General features: G+C 39.7%; 1 protein-coding gene across 6 annotated transcripts in view; it reads right to left on the reverse strand.

Moving 5' to 3' along the window:
• fgf14 (fibroblast growth factor 14) overlaps positions 1–23,021 on the reverse strand; it is a 59,627-nt gene that overhangs the window by 2,963 nt on the left and 33,643 nt on the right. For 2 of the 6 annotated variants that reach the window (XM_088382591.1, XM_088382595.1), the window contains exons 2-5: positions 13,126–13,236; positions 10,994–11,097; positions 1,394–1,592; positions 621–725 (exon numbers count right to left, since the gene is read on the reverse strand). In XM_088382591.1, the coding sequence (XP_088238717.1) occupies positions 621–725; positions 1,394–1,592; positions 10,994–11,097; positions 13,126–13,236 (519 nt within the window). Of the gene's footprint in view, positions 1–58; positions 726–1,393; positions 1,593–10,993; positions 11,098–13,125; positions 13,237–17,845; positions 17,880–17,999; positions 18,813–23,021 lie in introns of those variants that run through there. The other 4 variants (XM_088382590.1, XM_088382594.1, XM_088382593.1 and 1 more) reach the window with 4 other exon arrangements.

The following is a 23,021-nucleotide window of genomic DNA, read 5'->3' on the forward strand; positions in this document are numbered from 1 at the left end:
CCAAAGTGGAAAGTTTGTGACTGGTTCTAGAAAAGGGAAGAGAGGAAGGAGAATATACTTATTAAAAAATAGAGGACAGTCGTCCACATATTTATTCTATCTATACAGCCGCTATCCCAGAACATAGCTGGTGAACCGTGGTATAGAAAATAGGTCTTCCTCTGCAATAGGGCATCAAAGAAGGGAACAAGGTGTTTTTTTTTTTTTTCCTTAGTTTTTTTTTCTATGAACCCTCAGCAAGCAAAGTGGCTGTAAAACAAACCACAACCTCACAGTTGCAGAGGAATTTTTAAAGGCATTCCAGGATCAGAGAGGTCAGTTATTGTCCTCCTGTACTGGGGGGGGAAATACCCCACCACCCTCCCAGGACCCTCCCCCAGACTCAACCTAAAAATCCCTCCACCAGACAGCTGGAATAAAGGGTGAGGACAAGGCAGAGACAAAGTTGGAGGAGCGGGAGAAGAAACGGAGGAAAGGTTCGCCCGGATCCACCGAGGAAAGACGCTCCAGTGAGGGGGAAAAGGCCTTCCGCCATCACCCCGGCACACAGCAAACAGTCAAAGGGGGTGAGGTGGGGCGTGGCTATGTGGCGGGCTTGTCGGGCTTGCTTACAGGTTTACCTCCGTTCATCACCACAGGCTCACTTGTGCTTTTACTTGCCGGGACCGCCACTTTGGGCACCGTCTCTCCAACGTCGTGCAGGGATGGCTCTCGGTACATTGCAACTGGGGACGTGTGGAGAGATTGCATACAGTTAGTTCATTTGTCGATCAAACACAATTAAATTAAAGGAGAAAATTATTGTCACATTCATTTTTGTGCAACTAGAATCCAGACCACAAGTCGTAATGCCATATGTGATAACAGAAATATGCCTCCATAGTTGAACAGGTTAAACCAGTAATGAGGAAAAAAATTAAGACACCAAAACTGCTTTGGCACACACAGTCCAAGCACCCGACATTAAAAAGCAAGCCTCTGCTGTTGGTTTATATTTTTCAAACAACAAATATGACCTTGATGGGACTAGATTGTTGAAGAGGAACGAGAGCAAGCCTCCCACTTATCAGAACAACATTCAGCGTCATGATGAGTTTCTAATCTGAACATTTGTTTCTATTTGTTTCAGTGCCAGTCTGTCCAATATTTACATGAAATCTGCAGCACCAAAAAATGTTCCTTGTGTCGAGCAATAACCCATTAAAATATGGATAAAACAAATATTTTTTGTGTTTGTTTTGTGACCCTCGTGAGCATAAAGTGCTTCAGATAATGGATGTGCGGATTTCTGTTAACAGTTCAACCTTGCTCTAATGAGGTGCTATTTTTCAAAAGATTCTTTGCATTGAATCGGAGATGCAGCTAATGTTGTGACTTTCAAACCAAATTGTACCTTCTAATGGCTTAGGCAGGAAATGAGCGGCTGGTTTGGTTTTCTTCACTCGGTTCCCCTTCATGGCTTGACCCTCCTTATTGAGACCAAGGAACCAGGCCCGACCCGACTCCTGCTGTCGGTATAACATGGATGAGTAGATGACGTAGTAGTTCTCGAACACCGACTCTTTGAATTTGCACTCTGCTGTGAAGAGCTCCTGCAAAGAAACACACACATGAAACTCAATTTTTGGTTAATAACAAAAGACCGATGGTAATATTGATGATCGACTGTATTTTTGCCTTCAACTGAGGTCAAAGATGCAATGAGACACTCGATGCCGAGTGAAGCGAAACAGTAATAGTGAAACGGTTTTCTAACTGCCACGATGAGCCAGTGCATCATTTGCGGTGTACAGTATGTCACGCTAATGAAATCAGATTCGTGGGAAATGCGACTCTCGTTCCTACTGAGATTGTTAGGGGACCAGTCTGGTGTGTTCATTTTGCCCAAATCACCTGGGATAGGCTCCAGCTTGCTCACAACCTTAATGAGGAAAGGAATGAAAGAAAATGGATGGATATTGTTCACTAAAGTGGATCAAAATTTTTTGGGGTTGATCCTTAATGTTCTTCACAAGTTGAATGCACAAAAGAGTTGCTTTCTTCTTAACAACTTGTTAGCGTCGTCCTCATGGGCTCTTGCGCAAATGATGATAGAGCTAACCAAGCGGCTCCTCCGTCCTCCTTCCACGCCTCGACGTGGCAAAGACAAATGAATCCGAAAGGCGCCACATCTCTTCTTCGCTGTCACCCATTCATCTCCAAGCAGAAGGGTAATAAACTCGTTTCCACGTTGTCCGCCCCTGCTCGGGCTAAAAATAAAGGGCCCCATCGCGGTGCGTTAATCAAGGCACTTTGGGCACATCTGTTATGTGAAAGTCACACACTCCGGCTGGCTTGCAAACTACTTGTATTATCGCGTAAAAGTTAATCAATTCGTCAGGACACTGAAGAGATCAACATGAATGCTGCTATTGAGGCAGTTTTTATCTGAATTTGTGAAAAGGTCAGCACCACTCTGTGTGATGGATCAGAACTGAGCAAATAGTGAAAATCAGATGGTTGATAGCACAGCAATTTTGTGTGGGCCCATCTTTATACTCCAGCCAATACATAAAGTATTCTTTGATTATAAATTAACACAATATTACGCTAACATGGTTTGATATAAATGAGTGAAAGTTTCATTCCCGCTGACCCCTCTTCTCCTAACATTTGCTTTTGAGTTAATAATTATAACTACTGTATTTTCTGGACTATAAGTCACAATATTTTTCATAGTTTGGCCAGGGGTGCGACTTATACTCAGGAGCGACTTTTGTGTGAAATTATTAACACATTATTATATCATTTCACATGTTATTTTTACACTAAACCGCAAGTGAGTGCTCTAGGCCTGTGGGATAATTGGATCAGCAACTGACATTGAGCTAGACGTAAGTAACGTAGAAGACTCATAGAATCAATCATGCTATCAAACAGTAGCTGAACAAAGACATTTTTTAACAGCCCCATCAAACCGGCAATAGTCCAGAGTACCCGTTTTAATCCTTCACAGTCTTAAATTAAAAATGTTGGATCACAAAGACTCCTGCATTTCCCACCCACCCCCCGCTCCCTTTTGGTGTTCCCGGGAGCTGACAGTGGAGCAGAGGCCATTTCACTTGAGTGCGTGTCTCCCAAAAGCATGCGCCAGCACTCTGCCTCAGTGCACCAGCATCGGGCGAGGACACAAGAGGATTCCCCCCCGACACTCGGCCTTCCTTCAGAGGAGATGAGGTGGCATAGCCACAGCACAAAGATTGAATGATTCAAACAGACAGCACAAAAACAAGCAGGCTGTACAGCCACGGTGCAGCCAAGCCAGGTTCTGTCTCCAGTCTTGGTGTAGCCCTGTGCTTATAAGAGCTGGGAGATCATTGGATGGCATTTGAGGCATCTTCAAGACAAGATAAATTTTCAACCTGTTTAGGGGTCAAATACTCTAATTTTTATCGCTGTGATTTATTCTAGACTAGTCCTGCTTTTTGCCTTACCTACTTTTAAAATAATGAGTGCAACAAACATTATTTTGGTCTACATCTCAACATCAAAAGTACTCTGAGTTTGTTTAGCTATGACCCCAATTTCAAATTAATTTGGTCAAGTCCATTTTATACCATGATTTATTCTGAGCTAGACAAATTTTAAACAAACATTGCACTCCCGTTCAAAATGGGTCACGAAAAAAAGATTTTACTATATTTTTTACATTAGTTTGGTTTGTTTGTATCCATATTTTTGAAATAAGGTTGAGTAGTACTCTTATTTATACACTGTGGTTCTAAGTTATTTTGGGGCTGGTCTAATGTATGATCTGGGGTCAAGCTTAGATTGGGGTTAAATAAAATAAAATAAATAAACCAATGCAATAGATGAAAGATGTCGTAATAACTCCCAGCCTGCTGGTGCACACATTGCACGTTCTACATTTCTTCACATTCAACTCGCACAAGCTGTTGTGTCGACTCGCTCGCAGCATGGGGAAGGGGGCTCACTTCACATTTTCATGCTTTACAGCTTTTCTAAAGCTCTCTCACACTTATTGATTATTTGAATCTCCTGGGGGAGGAACTTTCATAAAATGTTCCTTTCAATTCTGCCATGGAAATGGGGAAAAAGAAAGGATGGTGGTGGTGGTGTGGGGGGTTGAGAGAAAACTACAGCTATTACACATCAGCAGGCAAGTGGAGAGCTTTTCTGTCACTGTAAAAGAGTCCCCATCCTTCACACACACCCACACTTTGATCCAAGCGGCTGAGAACAGCATGAACGAGACAGCAAAACAACGCAAAGCCACTGAAAGCTTTGAGCTATGGTAAATCAAAACAACTCACGTACGTAGCAGGGAGGATGGATCCATGCAGATTCTGTAACATATTCAATCTGACTGCAAATGGACTCCATCCATCCATCCATCCATCCATCCATCCATCCATCCATCCATCCATCCATCCATCCAGCCATCCATCCATCCATCCATCGCAAAATCCTTGATCCATGGACACAGGTGTCGATCACCGCCAGGCTTCAATCGCGCCTCACCATTTACGACTCAAAACGCAAACACTTCCACCTCTGCTCGCTATTTATGACCCATGTTCCAGCCTAATTGCATTCCCATTGCATGAATGTCAAGCACCGTGCAAATACAAATTGCCACATTCGTTGCCTCAAGAGCAGCGTTAATCTGTGAGTGAGTCGCAGCAGTCTGCAGCAGTTTGGAAAACAGCAAGTTGTCTCCAGACCCCAATTGAGTGTCTGACACTTAGGAGCCTGTAGACATAATTGCCAGTATTTAGTGGAATTTTGGATGAAAACTGTAATTACTCGTAGAAACTAACATTTGGAGAGAACGTAATTCTTTCTATAGATTGGATGAATGATATGATACAGATTATTTTTGTAATTTTGAAAAGGTTGTGAATTGAATTTATTCAATTTGGTAAAAATCCTTGATACAACAAACCCATTACTAACTCATATCGCTATGTAATTTCAGTTCTCTTGAACAAAAAAAATAACCTAATCACACAAATGGATTTAGTAATTTGCAATTTGGTGTACAGATTTGGTAAAAAACTGTTCTCATCTTTTGGTATGATAGTTATCAAGTCATCATTATCTGCTTTTGTCTATTTTGGTGAAGTTGAGGTATATTAAACTGTAACTCTGAATTTGCATTCCCTTCAAGCACATTTCCCGTTTTCCTACATGCATTTACATTCTATTTGATCAAAGCAAAATCTATGCATTTAATTCTTGATTAATATCAAAGGAAGGCTTATGCCAACCCGTTTCTATAATCCGCTTTTAACAATGAGCTTTGGTCTACACTCCACTGATTAAATATCCCGTCTCAATGTATCCGCCTGCAGCATCATTGACACATAGGCCAACTAAGCCCTGAGATTTTCCCGATGGACGAGGAAGAGTCAGCATATGCTCCAGCTGACAGATCAATAGTCGGCAGGCCCAGCTGACGAGACTGGAAAAACTAAGACTGAGTAAGAAGAATATTGAATGTTGATTTGTTTGAATTAATACTTTTTTTTAAGATCGTGTATTTTCCAAGACTTTATCATGGTAAACAATAGTATTGATGATTTTATTTTTTTGCCATGTTGCTGTTAGAACAGTGGAACAGTTTTGAGAGTTCCACTGAGTTTTGTTGTGTTACGATTTTCTTCATACAAAAGCGACAAACTGGCTTGCTAGTAGCTCAGCTGGCTTGAATCCAAAATGTTTCATCCAAACTAATTCTATTTATGCCACACATTCTTCCGTTACTTTACAACTATAGCTGTCAAATAAAGTAGCTTCACGTCGGCAAATTTTTTCTCTCTGCTTCAATGCTGTCTTCACCGTCTGTCTGTCCGAGTGAGTGTGTTTGTGTGTCTGAGAGATCCGTCACACACAGCGCCGAGCATGTTGATTGACAGGGGGGGGGAGCAGCGCAACTGAATACTAATGATGTTTGTACACAAATACACACGTAAATGACAATTTAACGCGTTTAATTACATTTATCAGCCAATACAGTAAGAAGCTAGAGATTGTTGACAAATCTTAGATGTATGCTGAGAATCAAAACAACTTCCAAAGATAACACAGAGGACTTATTTTTTTAAGTGACGGCTGAAACAACCCTGCAAAGTGGTTTTACCAATCACTGCAGGGAAAAGCTCTATATATGGTGCTGACCAGCTTTGACGCCTACCTCTGACCTTGTTGCTCATTAATGCATGAGGCAGCTCCCCCGCAAGCCCTCGCGGCCTTAACTATTTCTGACACGGCATTAAAAGGTAGAAGAGGGCAACAATTTGGATATAATGAGCACCCTTCGCTCCATCTATCTATCCATTCTATCACCACCACCCATGGTAGTCCCCCTGATAAGGCTGGTAATTACGACTTGTAGCAGCACACTTCTGAAAACTGTAGGAATAAGAAAATATTAAGGTCTGCACACCTTTCACATGTTCGAGTGAATCGGTGGATTTGTTAATAATGTGTGCAGGGATCTATTACGGCCATGTTACGTTTAATTAACAGTAATTGGGCTAAGTGAACGACGAATATTGGTCTAGAGAGAGAGGCCTAACCTAAGGGGTTTAAAAATAAGTAAATAAAGCTGAACATAATGAAGTACTGGTGTTTATTATTTTCAAAAACTAAATGCAGGTCACAAAAAAAGTTTATATATCCATGAAATGCAGTGTTTAGTTTTGGTATGACTAGACCGGTTTTCATCTAATATACAGTTGACCTTGATTATTTTTTTCTCGGAGATGATGAAATGTGGTGTGTAGCATTTTTATGACCAAAGAAGGAATTGCAATTTCTCATCATAATCTCAATTTGGAATGGGGATCTTGACACCTTGATTTAGTTTTGATTAAGAGACAGAATGTAAAATGCAGGAAAGGTATTCTGATGAAATTTGATCGGTTTTACCCAAAGGTAAATCGGAAGCTTTAGTCCCAATCTGGAATCAAAAACACTTTTTAAACAAGAACAAAAAGTAGAGAACGTATTTCAATGCATTTCAGATTTGGAACATTCACTAAAAGACTCTTTTCTACTGATTTTTCTCTGTTCTGTGAACACTATTATTTATTTTCCCACTTTGAAAAGTACGACACACCAGGGATTGGGTAATATAGAAGTGGCCAGGACTCAATGGCTTGCAGTGTTGCATGGGTGCACATTTGCATTCAACAACGCTGAAAACAGGTTCATGCAAAGCCATCTGTTAGTCAGTGACACCATACACACATATACACACACGCGCACATATTCACACTTTACACTAGAGGTGTCTAGGTAGGAGGTGCGATCCTTCTGTGAAGATGAGAATTGCCGTCTATAATCTGTGTATGCGGAACAGGGGCTTTTCCTACCCATACATTGTTTTCTTCTTGTTTGTTATCATCACCATTGCATCACCATCATAAAGAAATGCAGCACAATGCTAAATCTACCAGAACGGTAATCTCTAACGCCATGTGTGCCCAGGGAACTCTCTCAACATGTGGTAAGATTTTGATTTCGCCTATGTACGTACTGCTGTTTTGGTTAGCAACAGAATTTAACTAGAGTCAGATGTGTGATAAATAGAAATTACAATTGCTGCTTTTTTTTTATTACAAATGGGAAAAGGGAAGCTCATTACTATATGAAGTGTAATTATACACATTTTAGGTAATCTCAATTCTCCAATCTCTGCAGTTGCTTGGCCACAAACAATGAAAAATATGTTTTATGATCAAATATTTACATCTTTTTTAATTCAAACTTGACTTCCAAGTAAAGCTTACTTGAAAGTATTTATTTTTTTCATCTACTCTCTTTTTTTGTTCATATTTTGAATAACACACCAATAACTTCACTTACAAGCACTTCATTTTAGAAATGTTTTTGAGTTGCTAACTGCACATTGATCAATGTTTTTGCTATATATTAAAGCAGTAGATTTCTTCACATTCTCTATTTTTATGTTTTATTGCTTTTATATTTATATCTTGCAAAACAGTGCTAGTTTCCTATCGTATAAACATATGACCAAAAATAATGTGGTGCATTCTAGTGGGGCTGGGAAGCATTAATAGGATACCAATTCATTTCAATGGAGAAAATTTAGTTACGAGCTTTGTAAAAAAAAAAAATAAAAAAAAAAAAACAATTTCAACGTGTAAATCAAGGCACCACTGTGGAAGAAATACTGTCAAGATTCATAGTCTTCATTTGACAGATTGTGATGTGCTAATATATTCTGCTGCCAGAAGCTTTCATAGTACTGTAGATGCCTTCTCATTTTACACAGTTGACAACCCAATAAAGCTAAGTCAGTGCCCTCCGTCCAGATTATAAGTTTCTTCTTACGTAGGATACAGTCGCTCAAAGCGATGCCACGAGTTAGTTTGACATTCAGGAAAAAAAAAGGATCACGAGCAAGTGCACGGTGCTGATAAGCCGAGCCTGCGGAAACATTGCTGGTCAAGTGAGGCAGGGCGAATGTAGGCGCCAACCGTGAAATGTAACTTTTCCACGCGATACATGAACGAGCCGCTTACTGGACTGGGAACAACAAAGGAAATTATCTGGCGCAATGTCTTTTTGTGATTGTAATGTTCAACATTAAAGCTGCAAGCATTTTTTGAAATCCCTCATTGATTGGGTATATCTTAGAAAAAAACGTGCACACAAAATATTTGATAATCAGATCAATTATCAATCGCAAGTTTTATGTTTTTGACATGTTAAGAGCTAAATATCCATTCTGAACGGCTCCGGTTATTGCATTGCTGATTCAATGTGTCATAAAGCACTTGAGGCAAAAAGACTTGGCTGTTGATTGCCACTCAACTCATTTCTTGTCTAAAGAACATGAGCCATGTGAAGTGCGTCACGAAAACAGGAGTTTTTAATGAATGGATTGATTTTGCCCTCAAGGGATTTAGTCAAATGATCCCCTCGCAGAGACATCACTTGTATAGAGACTAACATCCTCATAGAAACTCCTGGGAGTAAACCCCGGTTCTTATTGCATCTCAGAGGGAATGTTGCAGGGAAGATAAATTAGCCAACCGTCCATTAGTTCATACAGACCAGAAAGGCGTTGTGTGATTGAACTTCGCTTTTGTTCCGAGCTGCTTCCTTTGTTCCGAGCTGCTCGGCCGCTTTGATACCGGTCGGAAGCAATGTGCCCAGTGGGCCTTTCACACAAAAGAATATGGTGCACAACCACGGAGCATTGAATATGTTCATCATCTCTTTCCTAGAAAAGATCATGTCTCTTTTAATTCACTTCTTGTGAAAGTGCGTCATCGCCCATGAAAAACTGAGCGAGTGAGTCCTGCTACACTTGACCTTCTGAGGTGTAAAGAACTGAGCTCTGCAAATTCGAGGTTTTTCTGTACGATTTATTTTTAAATGTTTGTCATTTGTGATCAAAAGTTATGGCGTCAAACTCTGTTGGACTCGAAGCCAGCCAATCACAGGATCACGCATAGACAAGTAACCATTCACACTTCTGTTTAAATCTATGGACAATTTTCTTCATCCATCCATCCATCCATCCATCCATCCATCCATCCATCCATCCATCCATCCATCCATCCATCTCCTACCACGCCCACAACGGAGAGCTTCAGCAGAGAAACCCAAACTTCCCTCTACCAGCCACTTCTTGCAGGGCTTAGTGGTTGATTTTTTTGGAGGACATAAGTCCCAATTGCAAGTCACAGGTAAGTCCCAAGTCATAGCCATCAAATAAGTCACAAGTAACTGTCAAATATTCAAGCAAGTCAAATCATACGTACATATAAACTTAAATCTATATAAACTTAAGTCAAACATTTAGAGATACCACAATGAGTCAGACATTGTTTACCACACTTCAAGCTGCAATAAAATAACCTTCAGAGCAGTTTCTCGCAAAATGTAAGTGTACTTCCTTTAAATACAACTAAAGGGCAGAATTAGAAGGCCCAGTCTGAAGCTCACCAAGTGATAATGACAGGAGAGCTTGTACCTTTCTTACGGAGGAGGATGAAGAGAATCTGGCAAGGCTGCCATTTCCCCCACTAAAAAGAGCCTGTGGAGTGGGCGGCTTGATCACAACCTCCATTAGCAAGCAGAAATAAGCGGTGCATGGATCAGCGGGGCCACACATAAGGGAAAACAACGCACCGGCGTCACTGATTCCCACTTCAAATGTGTCTGGAGGTTAGCAGGCACAAACGTCTACATCACAAGAGGCTGTGTTGAACTTCCACAACAGGAGACCTTGCACTCACTGGAGCTGGGCTTCAGCATCATTAAATTTCAATTTGAACAGGAATGAGGGATTTCAATCTGAAAGCACCTTTTAGACATCACTCTCACTCTCGAAGAAATTACAAAAAAGTACATCGTCTATTTTGATATATTTCAGTAAAGAACTGCACATCCATTTTCTCTTTGTAAAGGTTATGCTCATCAATATATATGCACAACCATTCACAGTCATACTGCCAGCATGGAGGTGAGTAAATCACTACCGTCGTTTCAGAAAATATTCTTCACACATCGAAAGATTAATGCACAAGTGCAGAAAATACAATAAAATGTAACGTTGGCTTCTTTCTTAAAAGGAGTAAAATCTCTGGGGGGCATTCAAGATGATCAATTTGAGCACACATTATCCTAATGGGAATCCCAAACCTCCCCCCAAATGCAATTATTCTCTTGCAAATTATTGACTTTTTCTTTTTCCCCCGTGTTCAGGGAATCTGATTGGAGCTACCCTTGAAAGATCCATGAATCTCAAAAGCAGTTTACAATTATGTAATACAGAGGGAAGATAACAGTTTTGTTATTATTTACAATGGAACCTCAGGTTACAAATTTTAAAAAATTGGAGGTTTTTAGGTGTGCCTTATAGTGCGGAAAATACGGTATATATATATTTTTTTTTTTAGATGATTCCAATTATGACAAAATATCCAACATATACAGAATTGTTTTTACTTACTGATGTGTAGAGATGACCCTCCCCGTTCATGGCGATGTACAAGCCCGTCTTCACAGACTGGATGGCGACGACTCGGAGGCCCACGGGAATGAGATTGAACAAAGCTGAAATATATAAAATATCAATGAAGAATACACATCTAGTCATCAATAACTGCATCTTTCAGATGGGATCTGGATGCTAAGCTAACATAGCTTCAAACTGCACAGAACTTCCTGTGAGTTTGCTAATTTAATGGTTGCTGGTGTATCTGGGGCCCATCATGGATGCATGGTTGATATAATAGTCCTGTAGTTGCTGTAATTGAAGACATGTGGTTGCCCGTTAATGGCCACTGCTTGTTATGGTGTAACACAAGATGACATTCAATGTGATAGTACGGGACATTCAAAAAGAGTAACAAAGTAAATAAAAATATAATTTCGTCAATAAGGTTTTTGCAAATTACCCATGCATTTGGTTGCTAACTTGCTTCCTTGTTATTTTCTTTTAAATCAGCACATCCAAATGAATTCTGCATTTGTGACTCACCTTTGCAGTGTTTTTATTTTTATACTTTATACATTAACAGTGGGTAAAATATTTTTGAAAGAATTATTTAACAATTCTAATAATATGAAAATATCCTGCATCGTCACAGTCCGTTGGGACTTTTTAACCTATGTGAAGTGACATGTGCCAAATCGCATCTGGCTGCATACTAATGTGAAGTGTCACTTGTTAGCAGCTAGCAGTCAAAAGAAGCACCTAACCTAAAGCTACAGTGCCAAAATCAGCTATTAATACCCCCCCATCCCCAACACCCTCTTTCCCGCATCAGTCTGTTGCCCGGGCAACCACCCGTCTCGGAGGTTTCAGCATTTGTGACCCATAAGCATAAATCAAGGTTACAAATGCTAATGATGTTAAATACATTACAATTTCTCCACTTGGTTAATTTATTTAAATTCAATTCATGTGCTCACGGTTGAATAGATTTACCCTTTCCAGTACAATTTACAACGGAGTGAAATCCGATTCTATGAAAAATTGCACAGTGAGTAAAAGTTAATAGAGGTTGCACTTGGAGTTGATTATTTAAATTCTTCAAGTCTCATTAGCGTGCTGTTTTTTAGACAATGACACCTAGTTTGCTTTTCAAACTGCCTACTCTTTAGCCGGCATAAACAACATGACTGGCCTAACAATTTCTTACTTACCAATTTGGGAAGTGATGATTAGGCTGCATAAAATCTGCATAGCAACAAGTACCCCAGGAAATCATGTAATCAGTACAATTTTATATTGATTTTAACTGGCATAAAATTATTTTCACTGGGGTATTAACATTTGTGAATTCTGCCTTGCAACATGTGGCAACTCATGTCTGTCTGGCTTTCTGTTCCTGTTCCTGAAACATCTTTGTCATTTTAACAGCCAAGTAGGCTTGGCTTGCATCAAACTAATTTTATTGGACTAAGGCCAGTTATGACTCTTTGAGGTGCCTGCCAACAAGATTCTATGCAAAATGTTTTTATGAATTCCTGTTCTTGCACAATCAGCTCATTCAATGTCTGTGCGGCAGATCGATGACAAACATTGAATTTCAATTCTCAAACCATTGTTCTCCACAAAAACTGTCAAGGAAAAAAAAAGCTGTCAGCTCAATATTAAAACAGCCAAATGGGCATGACTGGCATATTTTTTTTAATAATAATTTTAATTGGGCTGTAGGGTAGTGATGATGATGAATTTTGCCTAGTCAAGAAGATTTTGCTAACAAAGTGCAAACTCATGAGCAGTTATAATGGTTTGAGATTTTTGAAAGTAAAATAAGGTGCAGGTCCAGAACAGAGTTCCTCACAAAAGAACACACTACTTGAGGAACAACTGCGCAGACAGAGGACCAAGACTCAGTGTAGGGCAGCCATCAGCATCGATTGCTTGAGTTCGAGTAACATGATTAAGCGAATCTAAGAAATTATGTTGGAAATAAATATTGAACTTACATTGCGTAATAAAACATCAATGATTTATGTTTCCGATGTGATGTATAAAATCACCACTCCCAGAAACCAGGGAGAGTAAATGACAGCTGTTTCTCCATATAAGAACATCAAGCTGGAAAGCTAGAGAATGAACCAACTACTCACAGGAATTACTGCTGTCATCCTTGGTGCCATCAAGAGAGCCATCGGGATTCATTTGCAAGTAGTAGCCCTGTCTGCAATATAACCTGGTCACTATACCCTTGAGCTGGGGATCTGCAGGAAGGGGAAAAAAAGTCAAAGATTAGGTCAAACTAAATGCACGAGAAAGGTTCTGGGATCGATCGCCTGATTGTCATAGTGAACCCAACATCTCCTCCAATAGCAGCTTTTTGTACACCCTTACTGAAATTGGTCACAAAGCTGGGTAAAGAAATACATTTAATAAAACTCAAAGATATTGAAGATAACGGTATGCGAGTATGGATTTTTTTGTGCCTTCACGTGTGCATACAGCTGGTAGGTCATACAGGATCAACATTACTCTTATTGCACAGACAGCCAACAAAGTCTCAGAGGAGGTGAACTTCAGGAGCGTAACCCTACCACCATGTTCTAGTGTGTGTGTGTGTGTGCACGTGTGTCTGAGGTATAAAAAGTATAGAACATGGCCACAGAGGACACAAAAATGCTATTTTCCCCTGCTGTCATTGTACAGCCCAAGGCACTTTCTGGTGCTGATATGTTGGCTGATGACATTGAAACAGTCTGGAGACCTTTCCCTTGCAAGGAGATAAGGTGGGCAGCCGAGTGGGGGAGTGTTCGCCGTTTAGCAAGCACAACAATGTAGAATTCGCAAACATCATGTCAAGGAAACTGGAGCTTTATATCAACAATAAAATATACCCATCGTAGTCAATCTGCACACTTTTTTCATGTTTGCCAAAACACACAGACAATAAAATTTGGAAAGTACACTAAGCCATATAATTAGACCACCCATGGTGTTCGAATTCAGTTGTTTGTATGAAGTTGTGAAAATCCGATATAGGTGGACTTGTATGAACAGCATGAATTGGTATTCATGCTGATTTGAATGAATTATAAATTAACATTAAAAAAAATACATTTAATGTATTTCACTATGTGTAGTAAAGAAGTTGGGAAAAATATATATAGAATGTAATTTAGAGATCACACATGAGAAATAAAATCAATGTCTCTTCATTTTTTTTTTTACTGTGCTGGTGGCACATCCATCTTGCAGACAAAAAAAAATAGCTGATCAAGGTCTGCAGCAGCAACAGTCGCATCACAAGCACCCATCTTAGAAATGAGACGATAGAGAACGTCAGCAAGCTCCTTTTGCAGCTTTCTGCTACTAGCTGGTGCCCACACGCCTGATACAAGCAACCTGTCGCACCCTGAGATGGATCAGAACCGTTCCCATGGCGACAGTCCAAATACACAGATTATCATAAGAAAAAAAAATGATGAGTCACTCTTTCATCACCACCTCTGATATATTAGATACATAAATAAGTGTTGTATTAAAGACTAAAAAATGATGAACATTCTACTGAAATACTGTCTCGGTTTGTTAATCAATCAGGATGTATCTTATAATTTATATTTTAGCACCCAAGGTCACAGTGACCTTGACCACACTACATCCCGGCAAAGTTCTGATAGTGAAATATTCCAGCACACCTGAACAGAAGACTACAAAACACAATAGATGTACGAAAAGACAACTAATTAACCAAATATCCCACCTATTATGATAAATGTGTTTCATTAATACAGGCAAGAAAACACACGAAACTAATACATAAAAAAAAATACAATACGAAAAAGAAGAGTGAAAAAAATCCCAAAGTAAAAATAAAGTAGAAATTGCAGTAGAAAAAAAACACAAGATAAAAGACACAAATAAAACAGTCAATATACAACATCAACAAAAACTCACAATGTTCTTTAATTTATGCATAATTTAGAAAAATAATTTTAAATGCTACCATTAAATAATCTGTGATTGTAGGCAGTGTGCATAGTAGTGTGCCGGATCAGTTCATCTGTGTGTATTTGTGTTTGGGGACACGTCTGTTTCTCCCATCCCTCATAGGGACCTCTTGTGGTCTGTGGACTGAATATTAGGTCCCCTATAAAGAAAACAATTAAAAATCCCTCAAGCAACTTTCCAGGACATGCCAATGCAACGTAGCTTCTGCCAACTACTGACAATTCCCATCTGAAATCTGCCGTGGCTCCACAACCATTTTGGAAATAGTGACCCATGGCACGCAAGGTAAGCCATCTTAAATCACATATTTCCATCTGTAGTAATTTTCTAAGGTCCAGCAATGTATTTTCCAATTTCAGATTAAACCATATTCTATATCGCATGTGATTATTTGTCCCAACCCAAAAAGCAGCATGAGAAGAATTTATAGAAGAGACAGTATTGCTTGTACATTGCTCCGAGCCTTATGCTACGGCTCGGCACCTTAGGATCAATGTTATGTCACCAAAACCGTCAGGTTCCCCAAGTGGACACCGGAACAAAGTGGCTCGATTATATGTGCAACAGGGGGGGGTCTTGCATAGTTGTGCCCCCACCCGTACCAGAAGAAACTCACATGTCCCAATGACAAAGGTTTTTACTTCAACAGAGAACAATTTTCTCACATTTGATGAAGTCCATCAATAATTACGGATGGTAAATTGTGGACAATAGCTGTTTATTGATCTTAGATTTGACCTCAGCTACCACAGATCCCTTGGGTCAGATTTCTGTTCGAATCCAGCGTTTTTTCTAATGTTAAGGATGATGTAACCATTGACCTCAGCTCAGACAAAGTGTTTCAGATAACCAGTACAATTCTTCGGATTCTTAATGTCCTTGTAATGATTTATACTGGATGTGAACAAGATTTGGAGCTACTGCTCGTTTGACCAGCAAGGAAGTTTACACTACAAAAGATAATCTAATACTCCTATATATTTTTCATAATCTAATAATCTACTGTTTTAATTGAGCCAGATTGAGTGTAATCGGATTTCCATGAGGCTAATCCTAAAAATCTGTGCTCGTTAGCCTTGTGGACACTATCAAAAATAGATGTGCTTAAAAATATGTATAAATGTCTACCAAGGTGATTACTCAAGTGGTGGGGGACTGAGAATTATAAGGTACCTATTTGCATATACCTAATTTGCAAATTGGACACACTCTACTATAGCACACATAAAAAAATTACACTCTGGAAATATGGCTGACAAGCAGTAGCAAACATGGGAAAGACCCGGTAGAAAGAATGAGTTTAAAATTGGAACAAAGTGAAAATTTTACAAGTTTCCACCATACTAGGGATTAAAAATGGAAGTTTATGTCAAGCTTTTTATATAGTTTCTGCAGGAACACGTCACAGGAATTTGATTGTAAATAATGTAAACAATTAGTTTTGCACACAACACGGGCGACACTTTCTTTTACATACATATCTTAAAAAATATATAATTTTATTGGAAAGGCGCACTTGCCGTAAAATGTGGGAAAATCCTTTTTAAACTTTCAATTACCAATTTAATAGAGAAATCATTATTTTTTTAAACTTGTATTCACTTTTTTCAAAAACATACAAATAAGACTTGACTAAGTAGTCACAGGAATTGTATGAAAGAATTGTATTAGTTTATGCTAAGCTAAATGTGGGAACAAAACTTTTCAATAAATTTCCGCACAACTTGCCACTCAAGACAAAATGTGTCATTTTTTGTGAAGTGCTTTGAATATCCTCTTTTTTCACTTAACACAACCTAAATGGGTTGAAAATCGAAAATCTCCTACAGATGCCATAACGGTTAATGTAATCTAGTTTATGAACAGCAAGTAGAGATTGAAACTAGGTTATCATCTGTACATGCACAAACACAAACCCACACTAATCGAGATGGGTGAGGCTTTTGCACTGAGGTTACAGAGGACGACACCAATCTGCATCTGCCATTTTGAAGCACCCTGACCCGTCTCCAGATGGGTTCCCTATTTGACATCACACACACGTGCAAAGCACATCGACGCACATAAACACATTTTAATCCACATGGGGCCTGTAAGGGCAACATTTGATCCCTAGCTTCCACCATTCCAACAAGAGGGCACGGAACATTGCAACGTCAACGGCAAAATGGTCCTTGCAATGCGTAAGTCGGAGAAACAATGCATGCCCGGAGCAACAGGGTCCATATCTGGTGAAAGTTAACTATGTTTATCAGAATAAAAAAAATATTCAGATTGGTTGAGCTGTCCTAAACACATCTCTTAACAATTTCTCCCCTGGAGCTGTATAAGATTATTTTTCCAGGTGAAATGTTTGTGCAAGGACTCAATAACATTCACAAATATGGCGATACTACCTCAAATATGGCTGACACCAAAATATGTAAAACTATATTTTGAAACAGTTAGGGGTGAAATATCCTTATAAATTAGATGTATTGCACTTTGCATTACAGCAATATCAACACTAACCAAGTCATTTTTGTAGATATTGTAACAATACTGCTTCTCACTGAGCTTCCAAGTCAGACATTGATATGCTTGTGCAATACAATAGTAAAGATTTACATTTCTGAAAATAAAATGTAACTTTTGCTTAGTTCATTATTATTGTTAGTTGTTTCTAACTTAACCCCCCCAGTTAATTAGACAAATTCACTCGGTCAGAGCACAGTTTTACTTCATTAGTTAAACATTGTGATTTTACTGCTATGCATGTTTAATATACTCTATAGCGCATCACATTATTGTGATAGTACTATGAAAATATTGCAATAATCGTGTATCTATAGTTACTCTGCATTCCCTTTTCCCCATCCATACCGTGGACCATGCAGGACATGACAGCTCTTCACATGCGGCAAACGTGCTCAGTGTTTTATCACCTTTTACGCACGCGCCAAACGCATCGACGTGATCATGTGTAGCTTGGAAAGGGAGTGGCAATCAACCAGTGGCTGCGTGGCAAAACTTGCACCTTGTCTCCGTAGCCTGCGTTTCCTGAGGCCAAAGATGCGCACTTTAGAGAAGATGTCCACCAGGTTGCCGTTGCACAGCCCCTTGTTCTTGTTGGGGCTTTTCCGACGCCGGTTGGTGGAGGGCCGGTCCAAATGCTGCTCCCGCGCCTGCCTCTTCTGACGGATTAGCCCGCTCGCGATGGCAGCGGCCATGGCTGGTCAAGATCAGCCTTTGGCCGGGAGGCGCACCGGGACCGGCGGTGTGGGCACGAAACGGCTCCCCTCCCCGGCCACCGGGTCAGGGTCCCGGCATGGTGGCGGCGTGAGCAGTCTGCTCCGGTCCAGTATAGTGTGAAATATCACTTTATTATTTATTAAGAAGAATAAGAAGTCTCTTTGCTGTCCAAACACCTCATGATAAAAAATAAATTGTGTTGATGATCATCCAGGAAATCGTGCGTAATTCCGCATGAATGAAGAAGGGGGGGAAACAGTCTTGGAGAACACGCGCTCCCTTAAAAGACGTATCCAATACAATACTTATATTCACATTTTTCAATACTAAAAACAAAAATAAGAAAAGGTCCAGTTGCGTCTTGCAGCGTGCTGAGAGGCAAATGCACTCTTTTTTTTCCCTCCTTTTCACCAGCCGGGCTTGTCCTCTCTCCTCCTCCCACTGCCAGCCGATTGTGCGCGTTCACGCCGCTGTTTAAGTGACGCTCGTGCATGTGCACACAAAGAGCATCTACGCGGATTTAAAGTTTGTTCCGGAGCAATACATCCTGTTGGGCAACCTTTTACGGTAATGCGATTTTTTGTTTTTCAGACGTTCAAGAAAAGTCCAGATGCGACAGAACCACCGGTGCAATAAAAAAGAAAAACGACAAGAAATAATAGAACAGGACCACACAAGCTGAGGCCAAAGCAGTACTGACGACGTGCACACAGCGTGACAGGCTACAAACGTGTGCGCAAACACCGGAATTAGTTTAAATGGAGGAGCGCTTCTTAGGATATGCCGGAAGTCGTTACGTAGACTAGTGCAATCAACAAGTCCCCCACCCCGCGCCTCCCCCTCCCCTCTCGTTAGGAAATGCTTGAACAGAAGGGGATATATTATAGTGGTGGAGTTGCAACTTCAGATGAACAAGCCAGAGCCTCTGACTAATTGATGCGCTCTGTAATAGTGGTGAGATTCAACTAGCTCATATACAGTTGGAAAAACACGTATCGCCCCCAAAACGAGCTTAATAATAACAACAAACTGGTGTGGACTGACTAATAGTATTGATTTGAAAACATTTTAGTATTGAATGTTGTAATTTAGGCTCTTGAATGTCGCCAAAACAGTTTGGATTGTAAATATTTTATATAAAAATATGATAAATATTACAAAATGCGATTAAAATGGACTATTTCTCATGAAAAATTGTAATTGAATTCCGTGATTCATCCTTAAAAAATAAACAGTCGGTATAGCCTTCAGTCAGACCATACAAAAAGCCAACTGTGTTTTCAGCACCACGGACAGCGACATACATACAGAAATGACACTATAAGCCCTATTTTGGTGTAAAAACAGGCGTAACCAGCGCAAATCTAGCGTGTTTGTGCTGCGCTCATCTGGGCACTTGCTGATTTAGTGACAAAGTCTACGCATGGTAGGTGGATTGTCATTTTCCTGCAGGGGCAATGGTTTGTGAACTTGGTAGATGCACTACACTTCACTGGACATTTCTGTCTCATCCGTTAACTTGAAAAAAAAAATGTAGCTAATTTTTTAGACAGAAAAAAGCAGGTCTACTTCTAGACGCAGGCAGTCAAATGTTTTTTTGTGTGTATTGATCCCAGATGCAGACAGACAAATTGCAACTCCACGAATGTGAGTGGTGAAGGACATTGTGGAGGGTACTGCATTCATAAACATAACACATACTGGGAAATATATATATATATATATATATATATATATATATATATATATATATATATATATATATATATATATATATATATATATATATATATATATATATATATATATATATATATATATATAAATAATCGTCACACACTGGCAGGGGAAATACCAGCATGGCAGCAAATCACAGGCATCCATATTAAAACTCGAGAGAGCCGTCTGCTGTTTGTGTCTGTAATTAAAAGCTCTAGGCTACAAAGGCAGAGGAAGGTGGAAGAGGGTTGTCCCTGGGGGTCTCCACATGCACCTGTTGAATCCAGCTGTTCATTCATTTAGAGTCATCCATTCTCATTAGGGAAAACATTGTAGTTCCTCTATAAGATAGATGGGATTTGGAAAAAAATGCATCAAGCTGAACATGCTGATAAGGGAATTAAAATTCACACAAGCAGGCTTATGGTATAGACAGCTATATTCACGTGTGAGCAGTGAATACCACTTCACTAAACACGTGCAGCGATTTTGATGCTGCACCAATTGGAGGATGCAGTAAAAGGCTGCAGCCAGCAGCGGACACTGTCAGACCGCGACAGAGACACTGCGTGCACCATCTATTCATCTAATCATACCGGGACAGAGTGCTCTGCTTGAGGAAGCGGAGCAATCAAGCTGAAGCCCGACAGGGCTTGACAGGCATGATATTTCACCTCAGTTTTTAACCCATAGAAGAGCACAGCAATTGAGGAATGAAGGGAATGAGCATCAACACCTTGAAATGTAGCTGTCAAAACCTGAGGCCTGTGGGTTAGCCATATTGCATAATCATGTTAAAAAAAGTAATCATTCACTGCTAAGATCTGCACCTATGTTGAAAATTGCATTCACTTTTCATGAGGTTGAGATGTTGCAAGCATTTCTTGTTACGCAGCCCCTTTCAATAGAAATTGAACAACCATTGAATTATTTTTCTTAAGTTCTTATTCCCAGGTTATCCTTTTTTTTTGTTTGTGTATATAGTGGCAATGTGGCTCTCAACAAAGATAAGCTTGGCGTGATTTCTGCACATGTGCCATTTTTTTCTACTGACCCACACCACAGGGTACAAATATCCACACAAATTTCACAAAGAATGCCTAGCAACGCAAAAATATCCGACTTGTTCTTGCTCCGTTAATCCCTCTGAACAATTTGACAGCCTAGAGCACCTGACTGACCCTAATTCTAATTGCTAATTCTTTCATCAACCTGAGAGGCACAAATGACTACAGCTTTTGAATTCTACCCAAAACAAAACAAATCGTTTATCAAAACTACCAAAAGATTCAACCATGTTCACTGTAACACACAATGTGTGTAACCGATGCTCTTGCTAGTTTCAGAAGCCCTGCTGTCAATGTCAGCTGAGTGGATATGACGTGGAAAGTGACAAGAAGAGTGATATTTTTAATACAGTAGAAGCATTGCAACAATTCATGTTAAAAATATAATCCTCAAGATGTATCTTAAAGGCTTTTTATATTGTAAAACTTTCCCAAATTCACTTTTGTCGGTAATAATAATAATAAATATTAATAATCTTAGTGGTTCACAAAGGTGGAGGGCCTAATTATTGAGTTTGCCTCGGGCCCCCAAATGATTAACTATACCCCAACATATTTTAGTCAGGAGCAGTCTGCAATTTTGACAGTAAACCTACTGCTGCTTCGTTACCGGATGTATTTAAAGCAGAATAACTTTGACGGTACTATGAATTCAAAACAAAGGCAACATTAAAACGCAGACAGAAAACAAACATGCAAGCGGCATTGTTATCAAATTCAATATAAAATATTAGTTAATTATTAATTCTACATGTTCCAGCACATGGAAAAGAGAAATTCTGCATTCAAGTGCCACCTAAAAAAAAGGACCACAATCAATCACATACCTACATTTTTCCTCCTCCTGTATGTAAATGTCCGAGTGTCCATGTCTGTCCCATTCCAAAGCTCACATTAGCCGAATGCCAACCCTCTCGATCCTCAATGCCACCATTTATACTGCTTCTACTCGGAGTTAACATGATTACAGATAATTTGACAGGCCTGGAGCGCTTTGCGTTCATTTGCTTACCAACTACACCAAATACGTGCAGCCTCAACTGACTGTTTCGTCACATAAAATATTTGGACACTTTGGTTAAAGTTATAAACACCTTTGGATATGTCAAATCAAGGAAAATTTGTTAAGATAAGGAATCTTAAAACTGTGCAACTATAGCTGCCGTTAACAAGTCAGTGTTACACTCGGCTGAAGGTTCGGCCTCATCGCTGGAAGTCCAGTTCTCCGAATCCAACTTTTACATATTCCACCTCAGGTGGTTGTCTCATTTATTTGTCCATAATTGAGGCACACGGATGACTGGCAATGTGGGCAACGCTGCTCCAGCTGGATGAACAGCGAGCTCAAATTGTTTTATTTGAACATTTACGATTGAGAAAAAGATTGAATTTTTCATGTTCATTCCTACGCTACCATATGCTAACTGTGGTTTTCAAGCAAACAAGCTAAAAGACACCACATTGTTTACAAACTCTATAAGAGTTTCATATTTGTGTGTATTTTTTCATAGGATAATGGAACCAGCTTTAATGAGGGAGCTTGAAACTGTTCTCAGAACTGTCACCACAGTTGCACAGATTCCCTTATTGCTTTTTTGACGGGATGGGTGAAAATTGAAACAGTGAGGAAGTAAAACTGATCTTGTATGACTCTCAAACAGGCCATTAATGCATTTAAAAATGTTCTGTCACACTTAACTTTGAATACACAATTAACGTGAGGATATTCTTGGCCCTCAGTAAAATGAATACCCGTGTATGGAAAATTACCAGTATGTAAAAACACGTAGATGCAATAGAATCGGGTGTAAGCTCAGCTCATCAGGACCAAATGTTCTAATCCAATCTGCTTTAAGGAAATGACATTATCGCCAGTTCAATGTCCTGCAGCGACGCCACAATAAAATGTCAGCCGACACAAGTCAGATAAACAAGCCGACTGATGATTCTCGCCGCTCTGCCTCCAGGCTGCGTTCCTTTATCACCGCGCAATACAGGCAAGAGATGCCTGAGGCACACAA

The sequence above is a fragment of the Syngnathus floridae genome, chromosome 8, assembly GCF_059516105.1.
Source record: "Syngnathus floridae isolate MCC-2025c chromosome 8, RoL_Sflo_1.0, whole genome shotgun sequence".
NCBI lineage: Eukaryota > Metazoa > Chordata > Actinopteri > Syngnathiformes > Syngnathidae > Syngnathus > Syngnathus floridae.